General features: G+C 45.4%; 1 protein-coding gene across 2 annotated transcripts in view; it reads left to right on the plus strand.

Annotated features, from left to right (window-relative positions):
* Window positions 1-2427: 2427 nt before the first annotated feature.
* Window positions 2428-27121, plus strand: part of CASKIN1 (CASK interacting protein 1) — a 133830-nt gene continuing 109136 nt past the window's right edge. Inside the window, exon 1 of one of the 2 annotated variants that reach the window (XM_075830539.1) lies at window positions 2428-2983. In XM_075830539.1, coding sequence (XP_075686654.1) covers window positions 2890-2983 — 94 coding nt within the window. In that variant the 5' untranslated portion in view covers window positions 2428-2889. The remainder of the gene's footprint in view (window positions 2984-27121) is intronic. The other variant, XM_075830540.1, reaches the window with a different exon arrangement.

The raw sequence follows: 27121 nt of genomic DNA on the forward strand, positions 1-27121 counted from the left end.
AGTGTGCGGTTGAGGTGGCAGTGCCCGGTGTGGTGGCAGTGCTCGGTGTGGTGGCAGTGCTCGGTGTGGTGGCAGTGCTCGGTGTCGTAGTAGTGCTCGGTGCGGTAGTAGTAGCGGTGCTCGGTTATGGTAGCGGTGCGCGGTTGTGGTAGCGGTGCGCGGTTGTGGTAGCGGTGCGCGGTTGTGGTAGCGGTGCGCGGTTGTGGTAGCGGTGCTCGGTTGTGGTAGTGGTGTGGTAGTAGTGTGCGGTTGTGGTAGTAGTGTGCGGTTGTGGTAGTAGTGTGCGGTTGTGGTAGTAGTGTGCGGTTGTGGTAGTAGTGTGCGGTTGTGGTAGCAGTGCTCGGGGCGGTAGTAGTGCTCGGTGTGGTAGCAGTGCTCGGTGTGGTAGCAGTACTCGGTGTGGTAGCAGTACTCGGTGTGGTAGCAGTACTCGGTGTGGTAGCAGTATTTGGTGTGGTAGTAGTGTGCGGTTGTGGTGGCAGTGCTCGGTTGTGGTAGCAGTGCTTGGTAGTAGTGTGCGGTTGAGGTGGCAGTGCCCGGTGTGGTGGCAGTGCCCGGTGTGGTGGCAGTGCTCGGTGTGGTGGCAGTGCTCGTTGTGGTTGCAGTGCTCGGTGTATTGTGCGGTTGTGGTAGCAGTTCTCAGTGTGGTAGTAGTGTGCGGTTGTGATAGCAGTGCTTGGTAGTATTGTGCGGTTGTGGTAGCAGTGCTCGGTTGTGGTAGCAGTGCTCGGTTGTGGTAGCAGTGCTCGGTGTGGTAGTAGTGTGCGGTTGTGGTAGCGGTGCTCGGTGTGGTAGCAGTGTTCGGTTGTGGTAGCAGTGCTTGGTAGTAGTGTGCGGTTGAGGTGGCAGTGCCCGGTGTGGTGGCAGTGCCCGGTGTGGTGGCAGTGCCCGGTGTGGTGGCAGTGCCCGGTGTGGTGGCAGTGCCCGGTGTGGTGGCAGTGCCCGGTGTGGTGGCAGTGCCCGGTGTGGTGGCAGTGCCCGGTGTGGTTGCAGTGCTCGGTGTGGTGGCAGTGCTCGGTTGTGGTAGCGGTGCTCGGTTGTGGTAGCGGTGCTCGGTTGTGGTAGCGGTGCTCGGTGTAGTAGCAGTGCTCGGTTGTGGTAGTAGTGTGCGGTTGTGGTAGCGATGCTCGGTGTGGTAGCGGTGCTCGGTTGTGGTAGCGGTGCTCGGATTGGTAGTAGTGTGCGGTTGTGGTAGCGGTGCTGGGTGTGGTAGCGGTGCTGGGTGTGGTAGTAGTGTGCGGTTGTGGTAGCAGTACTTGGTGTGGTAGTAGTGTGCGGTTGAGGTAGCAGTGCTCGGTGTAGTAGTAGTGTGCGTTTGAGGTAGTAGTGCTCGGTGAAGTAGTAGTGTGCGGTTGAGGTAGCAGTGCTCGGTGTGGTAGTAGTGTGCGGTTGTGGTAGTAGTGCTTGGTAGTAGTGTTCGGTTGTGGTAGCAGTGTTCGGTTGTGGTAGCAGTGTTCGGTTGTGGTAGCAGTGTTCGGTTGTGGTAGCAGTGTTCGGTTGTGGTAGCAGTGTTCGGTTGTGGTAGCAGTGTTCGGTTGTGGTAGCAGTGTTCGGTGTAGTAGTAGTGTGCGGTTGTGGTAGCAGTGCTCGGTAGTAGTGTGCGGTTGAGGTAGCAGTGCTCGGTAGTAGTGTGCGGTTGAGGTAGCAGTGCTTGGTAGTGTGCGGTTGAGGTAGTAGTGCTCGGAAGTAGTGTGCGGTTGAGGTAGCGGTGCTCGGTGTAGTAGCAGTGCTCGGTTGTGGTAGTAGTGTGCGGTTGTGGTAGCGGTGCTCGGTGTAGTAGCAGTGCTCGATTGTGGTGGCAGTGCTCGGTTGTGGTGGCAGTGCTCGGTTGTGGTGGCAGTGCTCGGTTGTGGTGGCAGTGCTCGGTGTGGTGGCAGTGCTCGGTGTGGTGGCAGTGCTCGGTGTGGTAGCAGTGTGCGGTTGTGGTAGCAGTGTGCGGTTGTGGTAGCAGTGTGCGGTTGTGGTAGCAGTACTCGGTGTGGTAGCAGTGCTCGGTGTGGTAGTAGTGTGCGGTTGTGGTAGCAGTACTTGGAGTGGTAGTAGTGGTCGGTGTGGTAGCAGTGCTCGGTAGTAGTGTGCGGTTGTGGTAGCAGTGCTCGGTTTGGTAGTGTGCGGTTGTGGTAGCAGTGCTCGGTGTGGTAGTAGTGTGCGGTTGTGGTAGCAGTACTTGGAGTGGTAGTAGTGGTCGGTGTGGTAGCAGTGCTCGGTAGTAGTGTGCGGTTGTGGTAGCAGTGCTCGGTTTGGTAGTGTGCGGTTGTGGTAGCAGTGCTCGGTGTGGTAGTAGTGTGCGGTTGTGGTAGTAGTGCTCGGTGTGCGTGTTGCTGTGCTCCCTTGTTCCGCCCCTGGATGCAGCTCAGAGATGCTGCAGCCAATACAGGAATATCCGGATGGGAGGAGGGATCAGGAGAGCGAGAGGGACGGGGGGAGAGACAGCGCACACATCCAGAGACACCCTCCCTCCTCCCCTCCTGGAGACACTGTCATCTCTTGTCACACTGCATCCTCGGCTCCCCCCATCTTCACCCTGTTTTTATCTGGGGACCTGCAGGACCCTGAGTTCGAGCCCGAGGACCCCCCCCATCCCTGCCCTTCCAGGATGATAATTGCTGCATCCCTCATATTATTATTCTCTCCCTGGCTCCTCCTGACTGGAGGTGTCTGTGCTCCCCCCCAGCACATCTGACACACTCCCCATCTCCCCCTACATTGCTGCTGGGTGTCTGATCTCTCTCTCCCCCTCCTCCTCCTCTTCCTCATCATCATCATCATCATCATCATCAGCGCCTCTTCCAAAAAGGATGCTGTGGCTATAGGGACCTATCGAGCCCTAGCAGGATCACCCCTCTTCCTTGCTGCAACCCCCAGCTGATCCTTCCACAAGGGAGCAGGATGGGGAAGGACCAGGAGCTGCTCCAGGCTGTAAAAGCGGAGGACCTGAGCATGGTCCAGAAGCTGCTGCAGAGACCCAAAGCGGGCAAAGCCAGTGAGTACAGGAACCTCGATGCTTTTAATTGGCTCAATGGTTTAAAGGGATTAAAATCAACAAAGAATTAATTAGCAACCTTGTCTGAGCTCCTGATACATTGTAACGCCCTGGAATACACAACTGATGTGACATGGGAAGGGATGGAACAGGGGGTTGGGGGGCATCGGTATACCAGGGGGTGTCTGCAGAGCATCACTTTCCGGCATACAAAGGCTGAAACGTGTGTGCGAGGAAAGTGCAGTGCTGATGGGTTTATAATACGTTGTGTGTGCAATGAAATCCATGGGTAATTTGCAGCAATTGTGACAGAAATGTCCTGCTCGCTCCGTCTATGGTCATGGATTCGTTGAGGGTCATGGCATCCGTGGTGCACACATTAGATTCAGCAAATAATAGCTGCATACTGCGCGGTCCTCCGAGGGTTAATGTCATCACACATACAGCTCAGCTGTTCCATCCCGGTTGGGGAAAGGGGTGAAAGAACCCCAATCTGCATCAGTGGTAGAGATGGATGGGTGATGGGCGTTCTACAGATGCTGTATGATTGCTGCAAGATGCAGGGGTGGGAGGGGATCGGCTCCGGATACAGACATATTGGGGGCTTTAAAAAAAAAAAATAATAATAATATTTCCCCCTTCTAGGGGGTTGTAGTTTTGGGGGGGTCACTTCCTGGCGTGGATAATGGGATGGGGGGATAGCGCCACACCTCATGGAGATCTAGTAGGATCTGATCAGGCTTTGGGGTTGGATCGACTCGGAATAGGCATGGGGGATTAATACCCTAACCCTTTGTGAGAGATCTGCTGACTGCGGAGGTGACCAGCTGGGCACTGCTACGGGGATGGGTCATTTCAATGTCTTCGGGCACTTTGATTATTGGCTGTGTGAGCAATCTGTTTTCCCTGGAGCGAGCGGCGCAGTGGACTGAGAAAACCATGCAGTAATATGATGGGGACCGGCTCCAGCTCATAGTATTATTTATGTGTAAATGTAACGGTGGCTCACGTGGGCGCTCAGGAGCTTGCAATCTAATAGAATGAGACTGTGCCCATTGACGCTGGTGGATATGATCTGTATTATCTGACAACCAGGTCTGTCGTGTACTGTACATTTTGCTTAATAAACTCCACCTTAATTGCAGTGTCATTAGAATCTGTGCTTTGGTTCGGCTTAAAGGGCCAGCGCTAATCCGAAATTCGGCATCTTATAGTACAGCAGCGTTATAAGGGGAGCGGCTGATATCCGTCACACCTATGTATGGAAATGTATCTCCACACTGGAGATGGGAGATCTAAAATATGGGGGCAGGAATTTTCCTGTCAATCATCCCATTCATGAAAACTGTTGTCAGCCTCTACCCAGTCTGCAATGGCTGATATCAGGGAGCAATAGATTTCCATGGTAAATGGAGATAAGGTAGACAAGACATTCATGGTATATTACTAATATAAGCTCTCAATGTCTGATCAGTGGGGGTCACGGTGGGGGGGTTCACCTCCTGTCTGCTTTATTCATAGTCCGCATAGTCGACCCATTATAATCATAGGCCGACCATTCCGCCTTTGGAACGAGTCGATAGGCGACGAAGTGGCGCAAAGGTTTCCTAGAGACACTGCCAATGCATTCTAGCGATTGGCAAAGGTCACGTTGGTCCGACCCTCACTGGTCGGACATTGATGGCATATTTTATCAATACAGTATCACTGTCCCTTTAAATCTTTCCTAATTAAGCGCGGTATCGTGTACATTGGTGTGGAAGATGATGTAGATCCGAGGTTATGGTGAACTATGAATGAAGCGGACACTTGGGAAGAGTCTATCCGGTGCCACCACGAGATTCTTCCTATATATTCACTGGGACTGGCGAACACTGGGGCCGGGAATTCTCATTAATGTTTTTGGTTTATAGCAAAGGGAGAAATAAAAATTGGTTTATGAAGAATAGAAAAAATGTCTCCCGGCAGCTGCTATGGAGAAGTGTCAACGTGGGCATCGTGCCCTTTTGCCATTTACATTCCTGGATCTCCCCACCCACGAGCACCACTGCAATGGGGCGTAAGCAGCCCAAGGGGCATTCTACCAGTCTATCTAGCCCGGTTGGTGGCGAGAGGGACTCAAAAAGTGACCTCTCACCTTCATTAGGATGGCGGCATGTATTGGGACTAAACAGAGTGGCACATTTTGAGTTTTGCTATGGGTCCCACACATCTATGTACGCCATTTATGTTTATAGATGTTTGTTGCACTCTAAGGCCTCGTCCGTATGGCCGGGTGGCCCAACTACTGGGACTCCATGAAGCCGAGATCATAGGGTAATGGTGCTTGGTGAAACACCAGGTCAGGAGTTGCGCAGTCTGAGGGAAAGAGCATTGCAGGAGTTGCGCAGTTTGAGGGTGTGCATTACCTAGTGCTGCGGCTCCTTCCTTCTAGGGATCGGTGAGGGCCCCCGCTGGTTGGACCCCCAAAAATCAATGATTGATTGGCATTGTCTTATTGATCTATCCTAAATTCGTATGGTGAGAAAATCCCTTTAAGGCCAGGTTCACACGAATGAGTGCAAACTCTGACGTGAAGAACGGCCGTTTTTCACGTCCGAGTTGTACCTGTGCGGGTCTCGTTTTCACGGATCCCCGTAGACTTGAGTCTTATGAGAGATTCCGTGAAAACCTAAGAAAATAGGACAAGTTCTATTTTTCAACAGACACTTCACACGGTCTGTTGAAACAAAAAGCCGTGTGAGCGGCCCCATTGATATACGTGCGTCCGCGTGACGGTCGTCTTAATTCGGCCTAAGGCTGCATGTGAATTAAAAAATGAAAAATTTCCGCTTAATTGCACATCAGGGCGGCGCTTTATTCACACTTTTTTTTTAAAAATCCCCCAAAAATGCTGTGCGTGGACCCGGCTGCAGAAGATATTTTGTTGCTAAAGATCTTTGGTAAGATGCCTACATTGTAGTTCCCCTTTTTAAATAACTTAATGTCTATTTACATTGGTCTTATATCTGTGAACAGCAGTAAATGAGTAACCGCGCTCTTATTTTACTACATATTTAGTCATTACGGAGTTAAATGCGCGGTCACGATGATCGGGGTCACAGATTCTTAAATTAAGAAAAATAAATTGATGTGTTTCTTATCTACCAAGTCATGAGACCCTTTTATCAAGCTGGCGGAAAGATCTAGGGCGTATCAATATATATCTCTCTGTATGCCGAGGAGGTTATCTGGAATGTCATGTAAAATGTTAAAGTGGGCATGCACTTTAAATCGGGCATTGAACGCAAGCTCGGGGGGTGCTAAAGGCTGCTTCCATTATTCCTGCTGAATTGGACTGCTGGACGGTGAATTATTTTGAGAGCATCTCTCCTCCAATCAGAATCAATGGGGGCGGGGTTAGTTTAACCTGGTAGATGATCACAGGTGCTCTTTGTAATCAGTTCTCCGAACACGGTGGAAACATTAGGTGGGGTCTATTCACACTTTGCGATCATATGTCCCAGCCGTTTTATAAGGTCAATTTGGGAGTCAGATGCTGGGGACCTTTTCTTAAGAATATTCCCAATCAGATCACTGCTTTCATATCCTAACCCCCCCCCCAAAAAAAAAAGATAGCTGGAATGTGATTGGTCGCTTCAGAACAACTCTTGTGGTCCATTCTGAAACCAAAGACCTGCAGGTCATCTGTTGAAATGTGGTGCGGGTCCCGATGATAACTCTGCTACCTGTTGGCTATAGAGTAATTTCTGTTCAGTGCTCTAGAAAAGCTGGATGACTGTTCTTGTCTCGGTTGTAATGACAGCTATTTTGCTTGACACCCAGCTTTCCCATTATCTGAAACCACTAAGAAACGGCCGAAGACCATTTTTAACAGGACAACTCAAGGACTTGGGTCTTGTGAACGGTCTGAAGGAATCAATTCTCATTCTTGATTTATACAGGATAACAATTCTCTCAGCAATTTTGCACTGATTCTGAGTTACATGATGTTTTCTTCTCCATTCATGTCTAAAGCTAAACTCACAATTCTCCTGGATTCCAGAGCATTGAAGGAGCTCCGCTTACACAGTTCGAGCTAAACTGTTAGATCACATGTCTGACAGCGGGGTGGAGCTAAGCTGTTGTCTGTTTCCAAGGGTAACCGGCAGGATTTTGAAAGAAGTTTTGTATATGAATGGAGAAAAAAGACCTAAAAGTACTCCAAATAAGCACAAAATCAGTAAAGCAAAGTTACTCAATCTTATAACTAGATTTATAGTGTGAAATATTGTCCAATGCAAAATTACAACAACACAGTACAATTACACTTTGATGTTTGTGCCTATTTTTTTATTCCGTGCTCGAGTTTGCATGGTCAGAACTACCGGCCGGCGCTCTATGCTGCTTCTATGTGGTCTGTAGCGTAGATTGTTAATGTCGCAGGAAGGTGCATCTGACCCTCGTCTTCATTGCTGCCCATGGGCATTGGGGTATAGCAGTAGCTTTCCCAGACACATGTTGGGCAATGGATCTCTAATATTATCTACCGTCATTTGGGACCACGCAACTTTTCCCTTTGTAGTAGCTCGACCACGTCGGGGACGACGTCAAAAATGCATGGAGGTCCATTGCTCTTCAGTAGCCTATGAAAAATAGGTGACAGCTTCCATGAGAGCAGCAATGGCTGCCACTTCCTGGGCTGAACCAAATTGATAAAATATATATAAATTTAGTTGAGCGCTCTTTTTGCCGTCGAAATGATGGAAACCTTGGCTGAACCCTGGCCGACCCCATTATAAATATGGACTGATCGTTTTTTGATTCCAGATGAAAATCCAATTTAAAGGGATTTTGTCACCTCAATGATTGATGGCCTATTACTAGCATGTGCCAACACCTACTCATTGGACGTGTCCAACTGCCAGGACCACCGCAATCCTCAGACTGAAGCTGCTCCTTCAGATTTTTCTTGCACAGGGTTCACACGTAGCGCAAATGCTGCAGATTTTCCGCAATGGATTCCCTTAGGGTATGTGCACACGACCTCTTTTCAGGCGTAATGGAGGCGTTTTACGCCTTGAATTACGCCTGAAAATACGGCTCCAATACGTCGGCAAACATCTGCCCATTGCCTGCAATGGGTCTTACGATGTTCTGTGCAGACGAGCTGTCATTTTACGCGTCGCTGTCAAAATACGGCGCAGGACACTTCTTGGGACGTTTTTGGAGCCTTTTTCTCATAGACTCCAATGAAAACTGCCGTAAAAAACGCAGCGAAAAAAAAGAGCCCATGAGATGTGGACAAGTTTCATCCGCACGCTGCGTGTAAAAAATAAAACATCTGAAAAAACTTTTATTAATTGACCTGCAGTGCGTTTTTTTTTTCATCCGCATCATGTCCATTTATGCCGCGGAATCAGTGGTTTTCTGTTGTGGTTTTCCCCAATTGCATTCAGTGGCGAGGTAAAAGCCGCAACAAATAGCAGATATTTAGATTTACATTTCTTTGCGGTGGAAAGGCAGCGATTCCTCCGCAAAGTTCACAACTCAGAAAAAAAAATAAATCTCAGTCTTAGGCTATGTTCACACAGTTCACAAAATACGGCTGAAAATACGAAGCTGTTTTCAAGGGAAAACCGCTCCTGATTTTCAGCCGTTTAATCAAACAAGCGTTTTTCATGGCGTTTTTTTACGGTCGTTTTTGGAACTGTTCTTCTATTGATTCAATGAAACGCGGCTCCAAAAACGGCTCAAAAAGTGACATGCACTTCTTTTTACGGGGCGTCTTTTTACGTGCCGGTTTTTGAAAATGAGGTGTAAAAAGACGCCCCGTCGAAACACAACGCCGTATTTCCCATTGAAATCAATGGGCAGATGTTTGTAAGCATTCTGCTTCCGATTCTTCAGACATTTACGGCCCGAAAGACGGCTGATAATAGCCCGTGTAAACATACCCATACCCAGATTTCTCTGCTCCTGCGTCCAGCCCGGCCTCCGGGGATGACGTTTCATCCCATGTGACTGCTGCAGGTCCTAGGGAGATCCAGCAAGAAAATGAACTTATAACATAGCTCTCTGTATGTATATTACCATGCAAGAGTCATCTGGGCGGGGCCACTATCCTAAAGAGTCATGCAGTCCGGTCCCTAAACACTTCCTTCCTTCCGAGCTCGATTGACATCACATAGGAGCTTGCTTGTTATGACGTATCGCGCCTTTTAAAGGGTGCGATTAGGGACCGGACTGCGTGACTTTTCAGGATAGCGGAACCGCCCAGGTGACTCTTGCATGGTAATATACATACAGAGCACTATATTCTAAGTTCACTTTCTTGCTGTATAGAATAGCCTAAGAATAAAGTTAAAAACGTATACCTCGCTATATGTTTTTTTAAATTGCTATAAGGTCCTATAGGCGATGTATGCCTATACAATGGCATACATTGCAGCTTTCCATCGGAGGTATACGTCGGGAAATCCTCCTAATGTATACCTGCGACCGAAGACTCAAGCGTGTTGTGAACAGAGTCCTAGGATGGACGTTCAGTGTAGGCAGTTTTCCAATATGTTTCTTTAGCTTTAACATAGGTGGTCCTGCCCTGTAATACAGGACTATACGGTTATATGGTATATGATCGGTAAGGGGGTCTGTACATGTTACACCCCGGTCTCTTCCTGATGGTCCTCTGCTGTATACTCTAAAAATTGTGAAAGTAATTCATATCATTGATTTTTGTTGTCACATATAACTCCCTTTTGGCGGATCAGAGAAAATACTACAATTTTGTTTCAAATGGGAAAATTACCATGGGATCGATGAGGGACATTTCCGCTATTTATGTGAATATATAAAAACAACATCGTAAAATTTACTTAAAGGGGAAATTCAGTATTAATCTTCTGATGACGGGTCATAGATACAAGGGAGGTCTATGATCTCTGATCAGCACTGATCTCTAGGACTATAGAGCGATTGAACCCCTCTGGTACTGCTCGGAGACCACGGTGTCTGGAAACTTGACACCACAGGGGTTGGATCGCTGGAGATCAGCGGTGATCCTTGATCAGATTCCTCCTCTATCGATGACATATCCGCAGATCGTTTTCCCTGGATTTTTCCACTGTAATGTTTGAAGCGGTTAACAATATACAGAACTTGACCTTTATCATATAATAAACATCCTATAGTTACTGCTCTCGCCACAAAAAAGATGAAGTGTTTCTTTTTTGTTTGTATTTTTTGCTTTAAACTAAATTGTGAGCGCTCGGTTGGATGATCTCCAGTTGCGCCAATTAAACTTCAGTTCACATATATATTTTATTGATCAGTTACATTGTGACCTGATCATGGACAAACGAGAATTTTCTGCTATGAGCCGTCACCACGGACAAAAATAATGAGCCTGAAGGAAACCAATATATTAGAGGGTTACAGGAATAGCAGAAATGTTACTCGGACCGGGTTCATAGTCTCTGCTATCTATATATCATTGTCACACCGAAGATAGTAGAGCTGGATATATAAGGCCCTATTCACACAGTTTCACCGTTTTTGGTGCGTTTTTTGACACGGAAACCGCGCCAAAAAAGTCTGAAAATGCCTTCCATTGGTTTCAATGGACGGCGAAGACGTTTTTTTCCCCGCGAGCGGAAAAAAACGCTCGTGGGGGAATAAAGCATCGCGCCCTTTCTTCAGGCGTTTTCATCTCTGACCTCCGATGGGCATCAATGAAGGGCAGAGAAAGCGGATTTTCGCTGTGTTTTTTTTGCCCACTGTGTTCAATGGCCGAATAGCTGAAAACGCTGCGAAAAAGGCGGCAAACAGAGTGCAGGCAGGTCAAAAAAACTGTGTGAACAGGGCCTAAGGGCTTATGAGAAGAAGGTGTCCTCCCAGAGCATAACTCTTAATGCAGACTGTGTTCTGCTGCTGGTATGTGCCACTTCACCCCCTCAACCCATACTAAGACATAAAGGGCCCATACTTGTTTCCTCTCCCTTTTTTTTCCCCTTTTGGGGGCAAGGCTTGGGTCGGTTCCCGTTTCCATTGTTGGATAATGTAATACTGAAGAGTCCTTCACAGCTTTACACCACCAATTGGGAGGAAGATGGATCCACCATAGGCTGGGAACCCTCCCTTTAGGCTATGTTCACACGGAGTATTTTGGGGGAGGAATATCTGCCTCAAAGTTCCAAACGGAATTTTGAGGCAGATATTCCTCCCCCAAAATACTCCGTGTGAACAGCAATTATCGCGCCGTTTTTCGCCCGCGGCCATTGAGCGCCGCGGGCATAAAACAGCGAGATATACGCTTTCTCCTGCCTCCCATTGAAGTCAATGGGAGGTCGGAGGGGGAAGCGCCCGAAGATAGGGCATGTCGCTTCTTTTTCCCGCGAGGCAGTTTTACTGCTCGCGGGAAAAAGACGCCGACGCCTCCCATTGAAATCAATGGGAGGCGTTCTTGGGCCGTTTCTGCCGAGTTTTGCGACGCGGTTTCCGCGTCAAAAAACTCGGCAAATGACCCCGTGTGAACATGTCCATCAAAGCAGCCACTAGGGCAGAGCCGTAGCTAGGCCTTTCTTCACTGGTGAAAAAATTCAGTTCACTACCCTAGCCATGTATCTAAATACCCTGGCCAAGGCAGAGTGGCTTGTTGGTGCTCTTCCTGGCACCCGGGGTACATGCCTTGCCAGCCCCACCCTTTCCACGCCCCTGCTTTGTTGTAGTAGTCTCTGACTTGTGGCTCTCCAGCTTGATGTGTGACTCTTTAATATAAAGATATGATTGACACAAGAGCTTCATCTGTTTATTTTCACCAGTTTGGGTGCCATGCTCCTTTTTATAGTAATATACCGTTGATTATGTTGAGCTTTAGTCAAAATGTGTTGGGTCGTCTTGTTTTGAATCACTTTTGGTGTGGAAGTTGTGGTGCGAACTGCCGGGTGATGTCCCTTTCACACACCTATGGAGATCTGATGTAGTCACCCACTTTATCCCTGTATCTGTTGCTAAGCAACAGCCTGAACAGGATTAGGACAGGCCTAGTGTATAAAGCAAGAAATAATTTTCTGGTTTTCATCACTATTTTTTCTTTTAAGGGGCCTTAAAACTGAGCAAAAGTAATTCAATGTCCCGGGTAGAGTTACCCTTTAATTATACATATTATAGGACAGGATCAGGGATTTAGAACTTAGTTATACCCCATGGCAGGCCTGTGTTTGTGCCCAATTGTGATGCTGTTTGCAGTCAGACGTGTCCAGTTGAAGTTCACGTGCCACGATGTAAAATATATTACAGGGCCTGCACCTACCATGTGGTATTTATAATACTGCTGTTTTAGGTGGAGGGCCCATTACTGACTTTCCTATGGGGCCCCATAGTTATCACCTGGGCTCATACTGCACTATGGTCCCTAAAGAACATAAATAAATGTATTTTATTTTTCGGGACTATTCCCCGCAATGCTTGATGTACTTTTTTTTTTTATGCATTGAGATTAAGAATCCACGAGAAACGTATTTAGCAAGTCCTTAAAAAAGCAGAAGCGTCAGCATTAGTAGCTGTAGTCATTTTTCATTGCCTGTCCGGGAGCAGCTCTGCTGAAATGAATGGCTGTGCTTACAGATGTGGCGGCAGATCTACTAAAGAAGGATACGTGATATGTCTGCGGGTGTATGTGGCTCCTGCTGCTGCAAGTGTGCCGTGGTTACTGTACAAATCTCATCGGGGTCATGCTGGTATTTCTTTAAGATGTTCGGTTTTATGATCGAAGACTATATAAAATGAAGTGTATGAGGCCAGATGTTTCACGGACACCTGCGGTCATATATAAAGAGAAGGTGTAAAAATAGTGCCGCCATCCTGAGGCTGGTTCATGCCAGTGCAACTTCCTCATCCTGGAACATAACTGGGGCACATTTGGTTACCCTTCCCTGTCCCATTACTCATAGGAGGGCTGCATGATACTTGATCCCAATTGAAGAGGGGGAGTCCTGAGCAGGTTCACATCACCCAAGGCAAAGGAGAAAGAGACAACCCTTTGAGCAGTTGAACTGGCCTAAAATTTCACCTTCCTTGTACTGATCCCAAGTAACAGAATGTTGTGTTTTTTTTTTTGCCATTTTCATCCAGAGCTGCATTTGAAGTTCTGCTGACTTCTAAGCTTAAATCTCCCAGCACCTGCTGGTTCAGTGTCTGTACAGAGCCTGTTCTACTGATGAATTGAGACAGATGGGCCATCCAAATACATTCTCTTCTATAGCCCATCTCTGACGAGAAAGGGGCAAGACGCTCGCCGCTCCTTCAATGTAGTGATTGATGGGAGCCACTGATGACCGTATCTGACATGTTATAACTGGAGTAACACTGCAGTGGAGCTCTATAATAGAGCTCTGTGCAGTCATTTCTGTGGCAGATTATTCTGTAAGCAGCTCGCACAATCTACTTAGATGTAAACTTCTTAAGATCCCTAAAGAGTGAAGCTTCAGGAGACTCATCTGGGCTTTCCCAGGTAATATGGTAAATATAGCCCCCCGCCCGTGAAGTGTGCGCCGGTTTATGTGCTGTTTTACATAAAGCCTGTTTATTCGGTGTTTGCAGCAAGGTGACACACGGATTGAGGCTCTTTGTGGTCACTTGTGTAGGTGGAATTGTTACTGAAGTGCGATTTGTCTCCGTCATTAATCCTTCGCATAGTTGTTTAGACTCTAGAAATTCCGGCACAGCAAAATGCTGATGTTACTGTAACGTTTTCTACATAAAATTTACAGAGATTATTTGGGCCTGTTTCAAGATAAGCCAGCTATTTTATCTTCTGCAATGCAGGAATCGCTGCTCCAGCCAAGAAAAACCTAAATTCTCATTCCTTCCGTGTTATAACAGATCAAATAACTTTTAGGCAACTAATTGTAGTGATCGTAACTGAAATGATCCCTCTTTGGTGATTTTACATACTGCGATTATCATATTTTGCGATCATGGTAGACGGCGGTCCAATAATGCTGATAATCTTAAAGGGGATGTCTGGTTTAGAAAACCCATTTAAAAATACCCTATTATCACATCAATGAAGAGGGGACCCCTTATTCATAACCACCATCAAGTAGTTGGGGAGCAGCTACAAAGAGCGTCTCTCGCTCTGGATGACCTGGGACGTCGGTGCATTATACAGATAGCCTATTGGTTTAAATGGGCACCCTGTAATGCTTCATTGCCCCTGTGATGGCGCTGCAGGGAAAGTTTATACTAGTTGCCAGGTTCCCCTGCAGATCCCAGCTGATCGCTGCGGGTCTCGGCAGCAGAAAAGACTTCATTTTGGACCCTTTTTTACAAAAATGGATGCATTGATTCCCAAAAAATATTGACTGTAGCACTAAAGGGTTTCTGTTGCCCCCCTCGGTGGTGCCACGTGAACTTGGACTAGTGCCTGGGAATCACCTTTCCTGGTTACTGCATCCTAATGCATCATCATAAATAATATAAAAAAAAACAAAACTGCTGCCCAGTGTATTGTGCACCGGAGGAAGCTCCGCATCCCGCACTGGGTATATAGTAGGTTATTTAGCAGCTGGTGCTTAGAGATAAAGGCGCTGTCATCTCCTCGCTCAGGAACAGGCACAACAGCGCAACCTGATCTTCAGAGATATCGACTTATGGCTACTAGACTTATTCGCAATCAAAGGGAATACAGACCGGCGCAACCATAGGGCATTACCTACATAAGGTGTGAAACAGGTGATGTGGTGATAAGTATGCTCACCTGGTGATGTCGTGCTAGGAGCACGACACCCCTGAAGATGTAGACTTTGAGTTTGTAGTTAATCGTCAGAGAACTACCAGCCACGGGTTGTGCCGGAGACCAAAAACTTAGACCGGTTCTTAGTAGGATAGTGGTATCGTGAGAATAACACCTTGGGCAGGTAAAAAAACTCAAATCAACCCTTGAATCGGCGCTATTCCCTTTTAAGCATGATGCAATGTTGGTTCCTAGTGTCGCATAGTAAGGAAGCAGACACTGTGTAAATCAAAATATCTTTAATAGATACAGGCGACGCGTTTCGGAGCCGATCCGGCTCCTTAAAGGGAACAGCGCCGATTCAAGGGTTGATTTTTAGAGTTTTTTCACCTGCCCAAGGTGTTATTCTCACAATACCACTATCCTGTTCACAATCAAAGCCATTCAAAGGAAGGTATTTTTACTATAGAAAGCAAATAGTAAAAAACAGAGCGGTGGGAAATCCATTGAAGACACTGAATAGAAGGATCCAATGAGGCGGCCATACAATCTGATCAAAAAGAATAAACAAAAACTCCAAAAATGTGGGGCTACATGGACGTAAAAAGGCAGCACACCCAAAAAACACTGCGCATCTATCGCCTCAAAACACCAGTAATCTTCCAAACCAGAACCCTGTTGTCAAACTAGACATCTTTAGGCTATTTGATACCCTTGGGGCAAGAGAGCCCACTGAATGGCCAACAAAGTCCCAATCACATGCAAGAGCAGCTCAGCCCACTCAGGAGGTTGGCTTAAGAGAGATCGCCTGTATTCGGAGCATTGTATTCCTCTTGGCTAATTGGCTAGGAGAGATCACCTGACCGGAACCACAAAACTACTCTTGGGGTCTAATAACACAGTGCGGTCAAATCGTGGTTTGACCACACCGCGTGAACAGACTCTTATAATTCTCGTAAAGCCAACCACTGTACATATTCCCTATTAGAGCAGGTGGACATCATAGAGGAGGGGTCACCCAAAAGGACATGGCATTCCATGGTCGGCCATTCATTTTGAAGGGCTGGTTTGTAATGCTACATTTCTCCCGTAGTGGGCGCTGCAGAGCAAATATGTAGTCCGGCATGGATTCACCTGGCTATAACTGCTAATCGCTGAGGGCTTGAGAATCCCGATCGGTAGCAATCAGCTGATCACCATGCCAACTTCTTTCTAAAAGTCAGGTGATCTATTTTAGCCAATTAGGGGAACACAATGCTATGGATACAGCACGCTCTTCGTGTTGGCCCCTTTTGGTTTAGCTTTCAGAGACCATTTGGATGTCCTACTTTTAGGAGACCTGTCCTTGGGATTGATTTCTTTTTAAGGGGCAAATGTTTGTGAGGGTCGTTACCCATATTCCTTAATTTTTTATCCACACAAGATGTCTCTACATTAATATTCCCTCCCGATTCTCCGACTGACCACGAACATACTGCTTGGACTGAATACCATTAGTTTTCCCGTCCCTGGTGTCTACAATGCAGAGAGGTTCATCTTGTTTATTCGAGATATATATTCTTTTCCAACAGGATCTCAATATATATCACATATTAAAACTTCCCTTCTTGTCCCGTTTCCATGGAAACTTCGGACATGTAATTAGACTGCGGTACAAAAATATGTTAATTTTCTAAACCCTGGGCCGGAGAACGGGCAAGGAGAAAAAAATAAAAATAATTCAGCAACCTGAGCAATTAATTAAATTGTCTGAAAAGTGCTTCTGAATGAAGCCTGGAAAAGATCAGCGCTGATTGTGTGTGCGCAAGTTGTAATGGGATTAATTCAATAAACGTCTCAATGCATGAAATCGCTATCAAAATATCCCCGCAATCCTTTATAAGCATGAACGTTCCTACTATTTCCCTGGAAAATGTCTTTGTTCAGTCCGCTCTATGCCAGTCAGCTCTGTGCCAGTGAGGTTGGCAAACCCTACATGTAGAACCCATGCAACAGATAGAAATTAGCTTTGATAGGTGGTATAGCAGCTCTCGGGGTGGCACCGGTGCCCTCGTTTCAAATCCACCCAGGGGTACCAGCGGTGTAGCAATTTTTGGGCTTGAAATTCCCCCTACATCATGCATGTGTCTAGCATAGGGCGCTTAGTAGGCCCAGACTGACTTAGGCCTAGACTACTACTGTGGTCAGGGACTGATGCTATTGATGATGGTGGCACCGTATGTATAAAACGCGGGGAATTAAACTATCTTCTACTGTGGTCAGTAACCCGTCTGACGTTGGTTAAGGGATTCTGGTGGAGAGCATTTTATGTATTAGGCTGAGTTCACACGGGGCGGATATGCTGCGTAATAGCACACTGTGTATCCGCCCTGTGCGCCGAGTGGAGTTCCGGGTGAAAACCCACACCAAACTGTGGTGCAGGTTTTAGCCCGGAAGGTCTGCTGTGAAAAACTGCAGCTCTTAGCCGGCCTCCTGGCATGATGTTTCATCCCAGGAGACTGCTGTAACCTGTGATTGGCTGCAGCGGTCACATGGGATGAAGCATCATCCCAGGAGGCCGGCCTGGAGGAAGAAACACAGACTCCTTGGTAAGTATAAGATTTATTGTTTTTCTCAGTTGCATTTTTTGCGGTGAAATCGCTGCGAACCCGCTTCAACAACTGCTATTTGTTGCGGGTTTTACCTACCCATTGAATTCCACAACAAATAAGCAGCGTTTATGCAAATACAATTGACATGCTGCGGAATAAAATTCTCCACCGCAGTTCAATTTCTGAGTGTTTTTTCTGATTTTGTTTTATCTCATCCACTTTGCTGCTACTGTATTTGCTGCGGATTTTCCGCAACTAATTCCATTGCGGAAAATCCGCAATTTTTATGCAACATGTGAACTAACGCTTAGTGGTTTAGGAGACCCTATGTCCTAGGCTTGGTCCTGAACCTGATGTAGATGCTTTCACCACAGAAAGCGAACGCGCCGATTGATTTGAGTTCACCTGTCTGTTAATCATGAGCGATTGACCACCTTTAACACCATGTATTTTTTAGGACCAACATTAATTCATTTCCTAATATATCTTGCTAGCGGTTGGAGGTTAACTTTTCTGACCGAGCGCCAAATCCCCTGCATAATCATAGTTACATGATAAAATTTGGGCTGCCTACTGCCACCACTAGAGGGAGCTGAGGAGTTTGCCTATGGTTTTATTATTTAGGTCCATGTATAATCAATATGCAGTAAGCTCCTTGACTCCCTCTAGTGGTTGAGCGTAGACAGAATAACATTTTTCCCTTCGTCTATGCAAGGGATTTGAAGCTCTGTTTTAGATAAATTGCGTTTAAACCGCAATAAAGATTTATTTAGGAATTGGGACAGACGTTTGGTCCTTTTTGAAGGTTAAAGGAACAAAATTGTGTTCAAGAATAGACGTTTACATTAAGGAAAGCCGTCTTGTATGTGTTTACACTGGTGTATTGCAATGTAAGGTCTAAGTGACCATATAGCCCTAACGTAAATCCGGATATCAACATCACGTTCTTGTTGATGCATTTCAACAACAATCCTATAGGGCAAGGAAGACCCTTGTCTGTCAGATGAGCGCCCCAACAGAAGTGTCTGCCAGCCACTTATCTCCCCCTGCTTTACTGAAACAATCTGTCTGGCTGAGCCGCAGGTTCATACTATTTAGCCTGACCGTCATCCATCGTCGATGACCAGCTGTAAAATGGCTATCGACATGGACTTTTTCTTATGGATCTGATTGATTTTAATGGCTCCACTTCTGTCCATGGGCATATAAATCCAATGTCTGTAGACTATCTGTCTGAATGTTTGTTTTCCCAATAATAGAGGTGCCAGAGGTGTCTGACAGCCCCTTATCTCCATCCATCCGTAGATATAATATATAAGCTCAGCCAAGCTCAACGAGCACGCTATTGGGGGAGTATTGGAATATAGCGGTCAGACAGATGATCGTTCAGCTTACAGATACTTTGTCTGTGGCAAACTTTTCAGATTTGTAGATACATATAAGGTTGGTTAGTAGATGGATATAAAAGATAGTTATTAGTTCGATGCTGGATAGAGATGACATAGTTTGTAAGTATTGGTGCTTAAAAATGATTATTCGATATGGAACATTGCACAAAACCTGTCATATCCTCGGTGGTTTCACTACTTCGCAGAGAATCACTGGACTGTGAGAATAGCTGCACACTTGCAAATTAACCCTCTTAGGCTATGTTCACACAGGGCGGATATGCTGCGTAAAAGCACACGGCGTATTCTGGGCGCCGCAGGGAATTCCGGCCGAAAAACCGCACCAAATTGTGTTGGTTTTTCGGCTGAAATGTTCGCTGCGGAAAACTGCACCAAAAAAAAAAAAAACAACCCACATACTTCTAACACCCTTCTACCTCTAACGTCCTGCAGCCCGGCCTCCTTGGATGACGTTTCATCCATGTGACCGTTGCAGCCGTCACACGGATGAAATGTCATCCCAGGAGGCCGGGCTGGACGAAGGAACACAGAATTCTGGGTAAGTATAAGGTTTTTCAGAGTTGCGTTTTTTTTTTTTATGTGGTGGAATCGCAGCTCTTCCGCCGCAAAAAATGCAACATATGTTATTTGTTGCAGGGTTTGCCTCCCATAGAATTCAATGGGGAAAACCCGCAACACAAAGGCAGCGATTTACGCAAATACAATTGCATGCTGTGGGTTAAAAAATTATGTATTATGCTGCCGATTTTCCACAACGATATCCAATGCGGAAAATCCGCCGTATTTACGCTACGTGTGAACTTACCCTTAGGACGCATTCGTGGGGCCGTATTTTATGTTCCTGTTTTTGGTTACGGATAGACGGGCCATACAAATGTAAAGGTAACCACAAGATATGAGATATGGAAATGTCTTCACTATTCAGCATATACTTTAACTATGGGGTCCTCAAAAGGTTGGAGCCCATGTCATATGAGGACAGCACAACTATAAATGTAAGGGACGATTGATTTTTGTATCGGGACCCAGGATATATCCACTGATGGGAATGTAGTGGTTCTTGGTTCTCTGTAATATTGTCTCCGCTGCGTCCCTGGATATATTTGGCGATGTCCCCCTGCCCTCTCCCCTGGATGTGTTGTATAGTCAGCCCCATTGACAGCAGAGTGTTACTCCGTGGCGTCCCAGTTCGCGGCAGCTGGCAGCGTGTTTGCTCTACATTTGCACCTATCGCTCGATGCTTTGTTGTCAATTTCAACACCCGTTGTAGAGGTCGTTTATTAGCTCCAGCTTTTTATGGAGGAGAATGAGGAAAGACATTGGAGCTATAAACAAGACGCACAATCGGGCAATGTGATGAACTGATTGACTTTTCCCATATAACATCGAAATTTGTGCTGTTTAACTAGTTCAATGGAAAAACAGTGGAGATATTACGTCACAGACTTTCTAAATGACATCAGACATATGATCGCTTTTCTGTCAATTTGTAAAAGATTAGATTCAGACTTTTAAAAGTTACATCGGTTTCTGCGAATACAGGGTTAGAACCAATATGACAGCTTTTTATGGGAGCCTTAAACGCAATGTAGTCTGTTGAGAGAGCCCAACTCTGAACTGCTCCAGCTGCTTCTCTTCATGATAAAATTTGTTTATCCCCATCTGCCACAAGGGGGAGCTCACTGCATACAGATATATACAGATCCTAATGAATTGAACAGAAACGATATGTAAGCTAGTATATTAAAGAGGACCTGTAATCTTCTCCTGATATGTCTGTTTAGTAAATAATTGTATTCCACATCATATAACAATTTCGGGGCATCGTTTCCATGAATTCTACGTTGTGCAATTCCTCAGTTATTCCTCGTAGAAATTTATGAAGAAATTGACAACTGGGTGTTACCAGTTGGTGTGTCCCTACACAGACCAATACTGTCCAATCAGTGCTCAAAGTACCAGTGTGTAGGGACACTCCCCTTTGACAAAGCGAATGGTACACCTAGTTCTCACTTCAGCCCTAAATTTGTAGGAGGAATAACAGAGGAACGGTATAACGCAGAGTTCGAATAAAATATGTACTAGAATTGTTATTTGATGAGGAATATCTTTAACTCTACATGAATGTAAAGCGGTGGATTTTGTGCTTTGTAATAAAAATTAAAAAAAGGAGCTACAAACCCTGCAAGAATATTTAATTAAATTAATCGGCACATAATTGTGGACTTTTAGTTGCTATAACACAACCCCCCCCCCCCCCCTTTTGGGATGGGTCTAATTCTGAGTTTTGCTGTAGGATCCTCTGAATTTTGTGTAATCCCCTGGGTGTCACTCAGCTTTCCTAAACTCCTGAATGGCAAAACTACCTATTTAAGCAGTGATGAATCTCTTGTCTACGGGTCTTTGCACAACTCCGCAGATTTTCTGACCTCAGACATATTTTTTCCAGACCCCTGGCTTCAAAAAACAGTCCCATTGATCCCTGTGGTTGGAGCATTCACTGCTAATGTAAAATGATGTCTTTGTTTTACTACAGAGTTCAGGAAAGCAGATAATCCTGTTAATCTGTAACATCTCCTTGGTTCCCGTGCCCTCCTGGTTTTCTGTAATAATATGTTTTTTTCCCTGCATCGTCGTCCTATGACTCCTCCTGTCCCGAGAGTCTGATGTGGTCCCTGTTTCCTGACATTACTATAGTTGGTGTATATGAACTTGCTAGCATCTTTTCTTAGTACTCTGCGTTGTACCGTTCCTCTGTTATTCCTCCTAGAAATTAGTGAATAAATTGACAACTGGGTGTTACAACTTGGGGGTGTGTCCTTACACAGTTTGACCCTGTCCAATTAGCGCTCAGTCTTCGATTGTGTAGGGACACGCCCCTTTGACAAGGTGAATCTTAAAGGGGTTTTCCACTACCGGACAACTGATGACCTATCCACCATATAGGTCACCAGTATATCATCGGTGCTGGTCCGACACCCATACCCCGCTCCATTCAGCTGCTCCGGTTGACTGCGGGCACTGGATGTTATTGCACATTATGCGATGTACGGAGCCGGAAGCCCTTGGCTCCGTACGTTGCATAGCGGCCGTGCTGCGGAACTGCAGCTCTACTCCTATTCACTTGAATATTGCAGCTCGGCCGCTATTCCGTGGCCGGAGCCAACTGCTTCCAGCATGTACATCCGGTGCCCGGAGGCAGCCGGCGCGGCTTAACGGTGCGGGGTCCGGTTGTCGGACCCGGACCCATGACATCTGATGGATAGGTCATCAGTTGTCCGGTAGTGGACAATTCCCTTTAACACCCAGTTGTCAATTTCTCCATTTTACATCAAGTTATGCCTCTGACCTTTTGAGTCCATGACCCTTCCCACAAAGAACCCACTCGGCTTCCTCCTAAAATAAATGTAAGTCCCTGTTCAATATATGATTCCTTTTCCTATTGACTTCAATGGGAGGTTCGTGGTGGAATCCGGCGGAAGATCGAGCAGGACGCTTCTTTTTTCCCGCTAGCTGAAAAAAATCAGCTAGCGGGAAAAAGAAGCGTCCGACTCGCGTTGAAATGAATGGGAGGCGGAATTCTGCGGCTAATTCTGCTGTGTGAACTGGGCTGAAGATGCCTCTGACCGATGCCCTTGAAGTATTCCTCAGCAAGTTAGTGGCCACTTGATCCTGGTTCATGACTTGCTTAGAGCTTGTGATGATTTTGTTTTTCCCATATTGTCCTTTGATTTTGAATTATTTTTTTTTGTGTGCTCTTTCCACATCATAATAGCAGAAGGTTTCCATGTCCTTGAGGTTTATGAGCATTATCAGAATGGATCGTGATCTAACAATGCCCTCTTATTCTCAGCCCTGGCCCAGCGCAATGCTCTATTGTTCTGGGTTTTCAAGCAGCAGCGAAACATTTTTCTTATGTTCCATGACAAAGTGGCTTTATCCTTCAGTACAACAATAATGAACTCCCGTTGACACATTGGTTCGGGATGGACAGAACCAGTAATTCGATTTTTCTTGGTTTTGACTGTAAGGCCCTGTACACACTGAGTTTTTTGCAGGCAGAAAAAAATCTGCCTCAAAATTGCATCTGGAATTTTGAGGCAGATTTTGACCTGACTACACCGTTTACTGTGTATTTCACTGCATTTTCGGCCGCGGCCCTTGAGCGTCGCGGGCAAAAAACGCAGCGAAAAACGCTTTCTCTGCCTCCCATTGATTTAGGTGGGAGGTCAGTGACGGAAACACCTGAGGAAAGGGCATGTCGCTACTTTTTCCCATGATCGTTTTTTTTGGGAGGCAAATACGGAAGTTTTTTGCTGCGGTTTCATCGGCAAAAAAACGCGGTAAAAAACTCAGTGAGAACCGGACCTTAAGTCCAGCCTTTTCTATATGTTCCAATTTGAATGCGAGTATCTAAAAATACATATGCATTGCAAACAGCACCACCACCAGGTAGAGGTATGTAAGTGCAGGAGTTAGAGAAGCCATAGGAGAGGAAATCATTGATTCCTTGTGTTGTGTGAAGAATGGTCAGTGCTTCACATTGTGCCAAAAAGCCTAGGGGTATTGGTTTGGACAACCCTTTTTTAATATAGAAGGTCCATTGGTGACTAGTGTCCATTATTGGGGGGGGGGGGGGGTATGGACTTTGGATAGGGGTTCCCCGTTGGGCTCTGTGACAGAGTGCAGAGCCGCTGGAGAGAGTGATTTCCCATTCACTACAGTCAGTCACTCCCCAGGCTGAAATGGCTGATAACAGGGAGCAAAAGATTGTATTCAACTGCACAGTTGCCTAGACCCTCTATATTCATTCAGACATCTGCAATAAGGTGTTTTTTCTCCAGCACACAACCTGTTAACCTTCCATTAGGCCGCATGAGTGCCACAGTATCTTGGCAAGGATTGGAAGATTATGATAAATGCAGTGTACTCTCTGATCTTTTCCACTTGCCTAATGATGGAGACTGTGGGGAGCTCTGATAGATGGTCATTGTATGATTTATGCATCCGCAGCGGCAGATGCCCACCAGCCCTGGCACAAAATCCTGCTGATCAGCTCACCTTGTGACATGTAGTTATGACGCACTTTCCTCTTATGTGGAATTCTCGGCAAATTTATCATACTGAACGTTCTCTTCTGTATCCGTCTAATCTTTATGAATCTACTTCATAATGTGTTTATTGTCCTAAAATGCACTATAGCTTTAGGACTGTATGGACAAGTACCCTTATTTTCAAATACCCCATTAGAAAATTCTGATTGAGTAGAGAGGAGGTTCCCCATCTAGGACCCTCACGTAGCCACCAAAGCAGAGAGTGTCTAGAAATAGCATCTCTTATTCAGGAGGACCCAAAGCATGTACTACTTCATGTGTCCTGTGGAGGCGCTGCATGGGAAATGAACACTTCCTGCAGAGGTTACAGCTGATCACTGTTTATCGCGAGAGTACCATTTTTACAAAAGGTATCTCCAAATTCAACAACCCCCTTAAATATAAAAACCGCAGGTAAATCTAAGTTGTTGACTTGTCCTCTTCGACCAAGTTGTTTCTGCCTGTTGTTTCCCTGTTCTATCTGTTACTGGGAAAGCCGGGGGACAATCAATATGGCCACCACTATAGCTCCCATATTTGTTGCTATCTGGCTTTCCCAAAATACTCATTGGCAAATAGTTATAGTTATACGGTATGGGTATGTTTTCAGAGATAACAGCCTGATTTTCTGCCGTTTTTGAAGCTGAAAAAGTTTTTTGAGGCGTTTTTTTCTAAACTTTTTTTTTCTTTTCTTTTTTTTTTTGGAGCTGTTTTTCCATTAACAGAATGAAAAACCACTCCAAAAACGCTTTTATGGGGCTTTTTTTTTTACGTGCCGTTTTTTAAAACGGCGGTGTAAAAAAAACGCCCCGTCTGAACGAAACGCTGTTTTTTTCCATTTAACTCAATGAGCAGATGTTTCTAGGTGGTTAGCTATCATTTTTTCAGGCATATTTCGGGGCGTTTACGCCTGAAAACACAGTGTGTGGACATACCCTAATACAGGAGCAGGCAATGTTTGCTGTTTAGGGGTCTGGGAAAGTTGGGTCACCCAAGAAACCGCTTTTTAAAGGGGAAATGCTGTTTAAATCTCGCTTTTAAGATCCGCTTCCTTTTACACCAACCCCACATGACATTAAATCAATTGATTGGAGCATTGAATTGAAGCATTCTGGGCCACATTCCCATTTTTAAATACCACTTATGGGGCACTGTCAGCATTTGGCATATTGGCCCCCGGATGTGTTTAACTCACTGCACTTTACTCCAGGGGCCCATTTTCTATGCTGCTGAACTTCAGCTGTTCAGATTAACTACGGAGCAGATAGAAGTGTGTAATGGCATTCATGCAGTCTATATATCCTGGCAAGTCATTGTGAGATCCATATTGTTCCCGTTGTAGCAGCGGTATAGTCCTGGGTAATATAATAAGCAGTACAATATGCGGCCCACACCCCTGAGGGGCCATAAACATCACCAGAACGTAACATAAAGCTTTATCTCTGGAACATTATTATACAGCACATGGCCGAGCACGACCGCAGATCTGCATGATCTCTGAAGATTAGTCCAAAAACGGAGTGCACAGGTCACCACTTATAGTATTGTATTAAAATAAATTGACAAAATTCTGAATATAAATCAGTCAGTTTTTCAGACCCAGAGCAGAGTCATTTAGTAAAGACATTAAATACTTTATTACATCTATCTAGAATTAGATAGATGAAACGTCAGGATGTGTGAAGTAAAGGGTTTTATGGCGGGGGGAAGATATTTTCCTACGCACAGTGGACTTCCTGACCGCAAAGCTGACCATAGACATCAATAATTGACAGCCAACAAATAAAATGTCCGAATTGCACAATAACGTACATATCCGGCTCTGCAGAACGTGGATGCCAGTTCTGTGGGAGTTAATTTTTTTGTTGTGACATAAGACGCTTGGCAAAGGTCAAGCAGCCCCCATAGGGCGTAGATTACATATGAAATCACTGGCATCAATCAACAACTATCTCATGTTGGGTCAATTATAAAGAATCGCTCAAAATTCTAGTTGGACTAGTACGTTGGGTGGAACCAGCGTTTGTAAGTCCAGCGAATCAGTAATTTTTTTAGGACCTTTTTAATGGTTTGTGATCTAAAAATTGAGGCCTCTTCCAAGGGCAAATATACCATGTAGGCAGACCATGTAGAGCCCAGCCCTGTTTGGTTTCATCCTCCTGGGTTGCGGGAACTTCTGTCCTGGGTGGCAACTATAATAGGGGCCAATTTTGGTTTCTGGACCATCTCCTCTGTTTGCCCCGAGCCGCAATCAAATCGGCCCATCTAAGAGAAGGGTCAAGAACATGGCTCAAAGTGTCTTTCTCTAGACCCAAGTTGTGTTCACAGTTCTTCCTTCCTTGTATCCTAATAACACAGTAGAAATTCCGGTCCTGGAAAAGTCAGGATCTATCATTGTCAAAAAATAAGTTAAGGACCTTCTTTGTCAGCTGAAAAAGTTAATAGTTTATCTTTATCTTATGAGCATTACCAAACTTGGTGTCCTGGAGGCCCCGACTGCTTTTTCCTGCAAGTAGACATAAACAGATGGAATAAATTTGGAGCGCGAGATATTTATAAAACACCCCACACGTAATACATTTATAAAAAGAATAATACAATGTGTTATATTTCCCATGGAGATAACTGTTGTCTGGTTACCGAAACCCAGAAATGGGCCCACTAGATGAGATGACTCTGAGGGTCCACCCTCCATCTATACAGAACATGTGCATGTCCACTTGTAGTTTCTTTGTTGTTATTGCACATACAGGACATATCCTCTTCCCATGAAGATAGACCCTAATGTCAAGTGATTGTCTCCGGTCAGCTCCAAATGGGGTCGTCTTCTGCTGGACCTTTTAGGGCCCATTTCTTGTGATCTTTTGGTACTCTGGTGGGCCAGTCTGACCCTAAATGTCTTACAAAAATACTTTAATGAGTGCTATAGCTTCTATTTCTAATATCTTATCAGTTTTATGTATCTCTCTATTGTTTTTACATTCACAAAAGCCAAAGAAATTGTTGTGATACGTTTTTAGATTTTAGGTAATTTTTATGCTTTTTTTTTTTTTTTTTTTTTTTTTCTCTCAATTTTCTGATTTTAAGAATTATTTCATGAATTTCTCAGGTGGGTCAAATATGAAGCACATTATGGAGAAAATGATTAAGATTCTTTTTTTTATTGTGTTTTTCTATTAATTTTTTCATCTTGGTTTTGATTTTTTTTTTTTTAATTCTCATTGTGGGTGCCTCCACTTTTCTGTAGTTTTAATTTACATGTAAGGAATTGAAATCAGGCTAGGGGCCGCACTTAAATCACAGTACAATTGATCCTTGGGGGAAAGAGCCGA

This window comes from Rhinoderma darwinii, chromosome 6 (assembly GCF_050947455.1).
Source record: "Rhinoderma darwinii isolate aRhiDar2 chromosome 6, aRhiDar2.hap1, whole genome shotgun sequence".
In the NCBI taxonomy this organism is placed as follows: domain Eukaryota; kingdom Metazoa; phylum Chordata; class Amphibia; order Anura; family Rhinodermatidae; genus Rhinoderma; species Rhinoderma darwinii.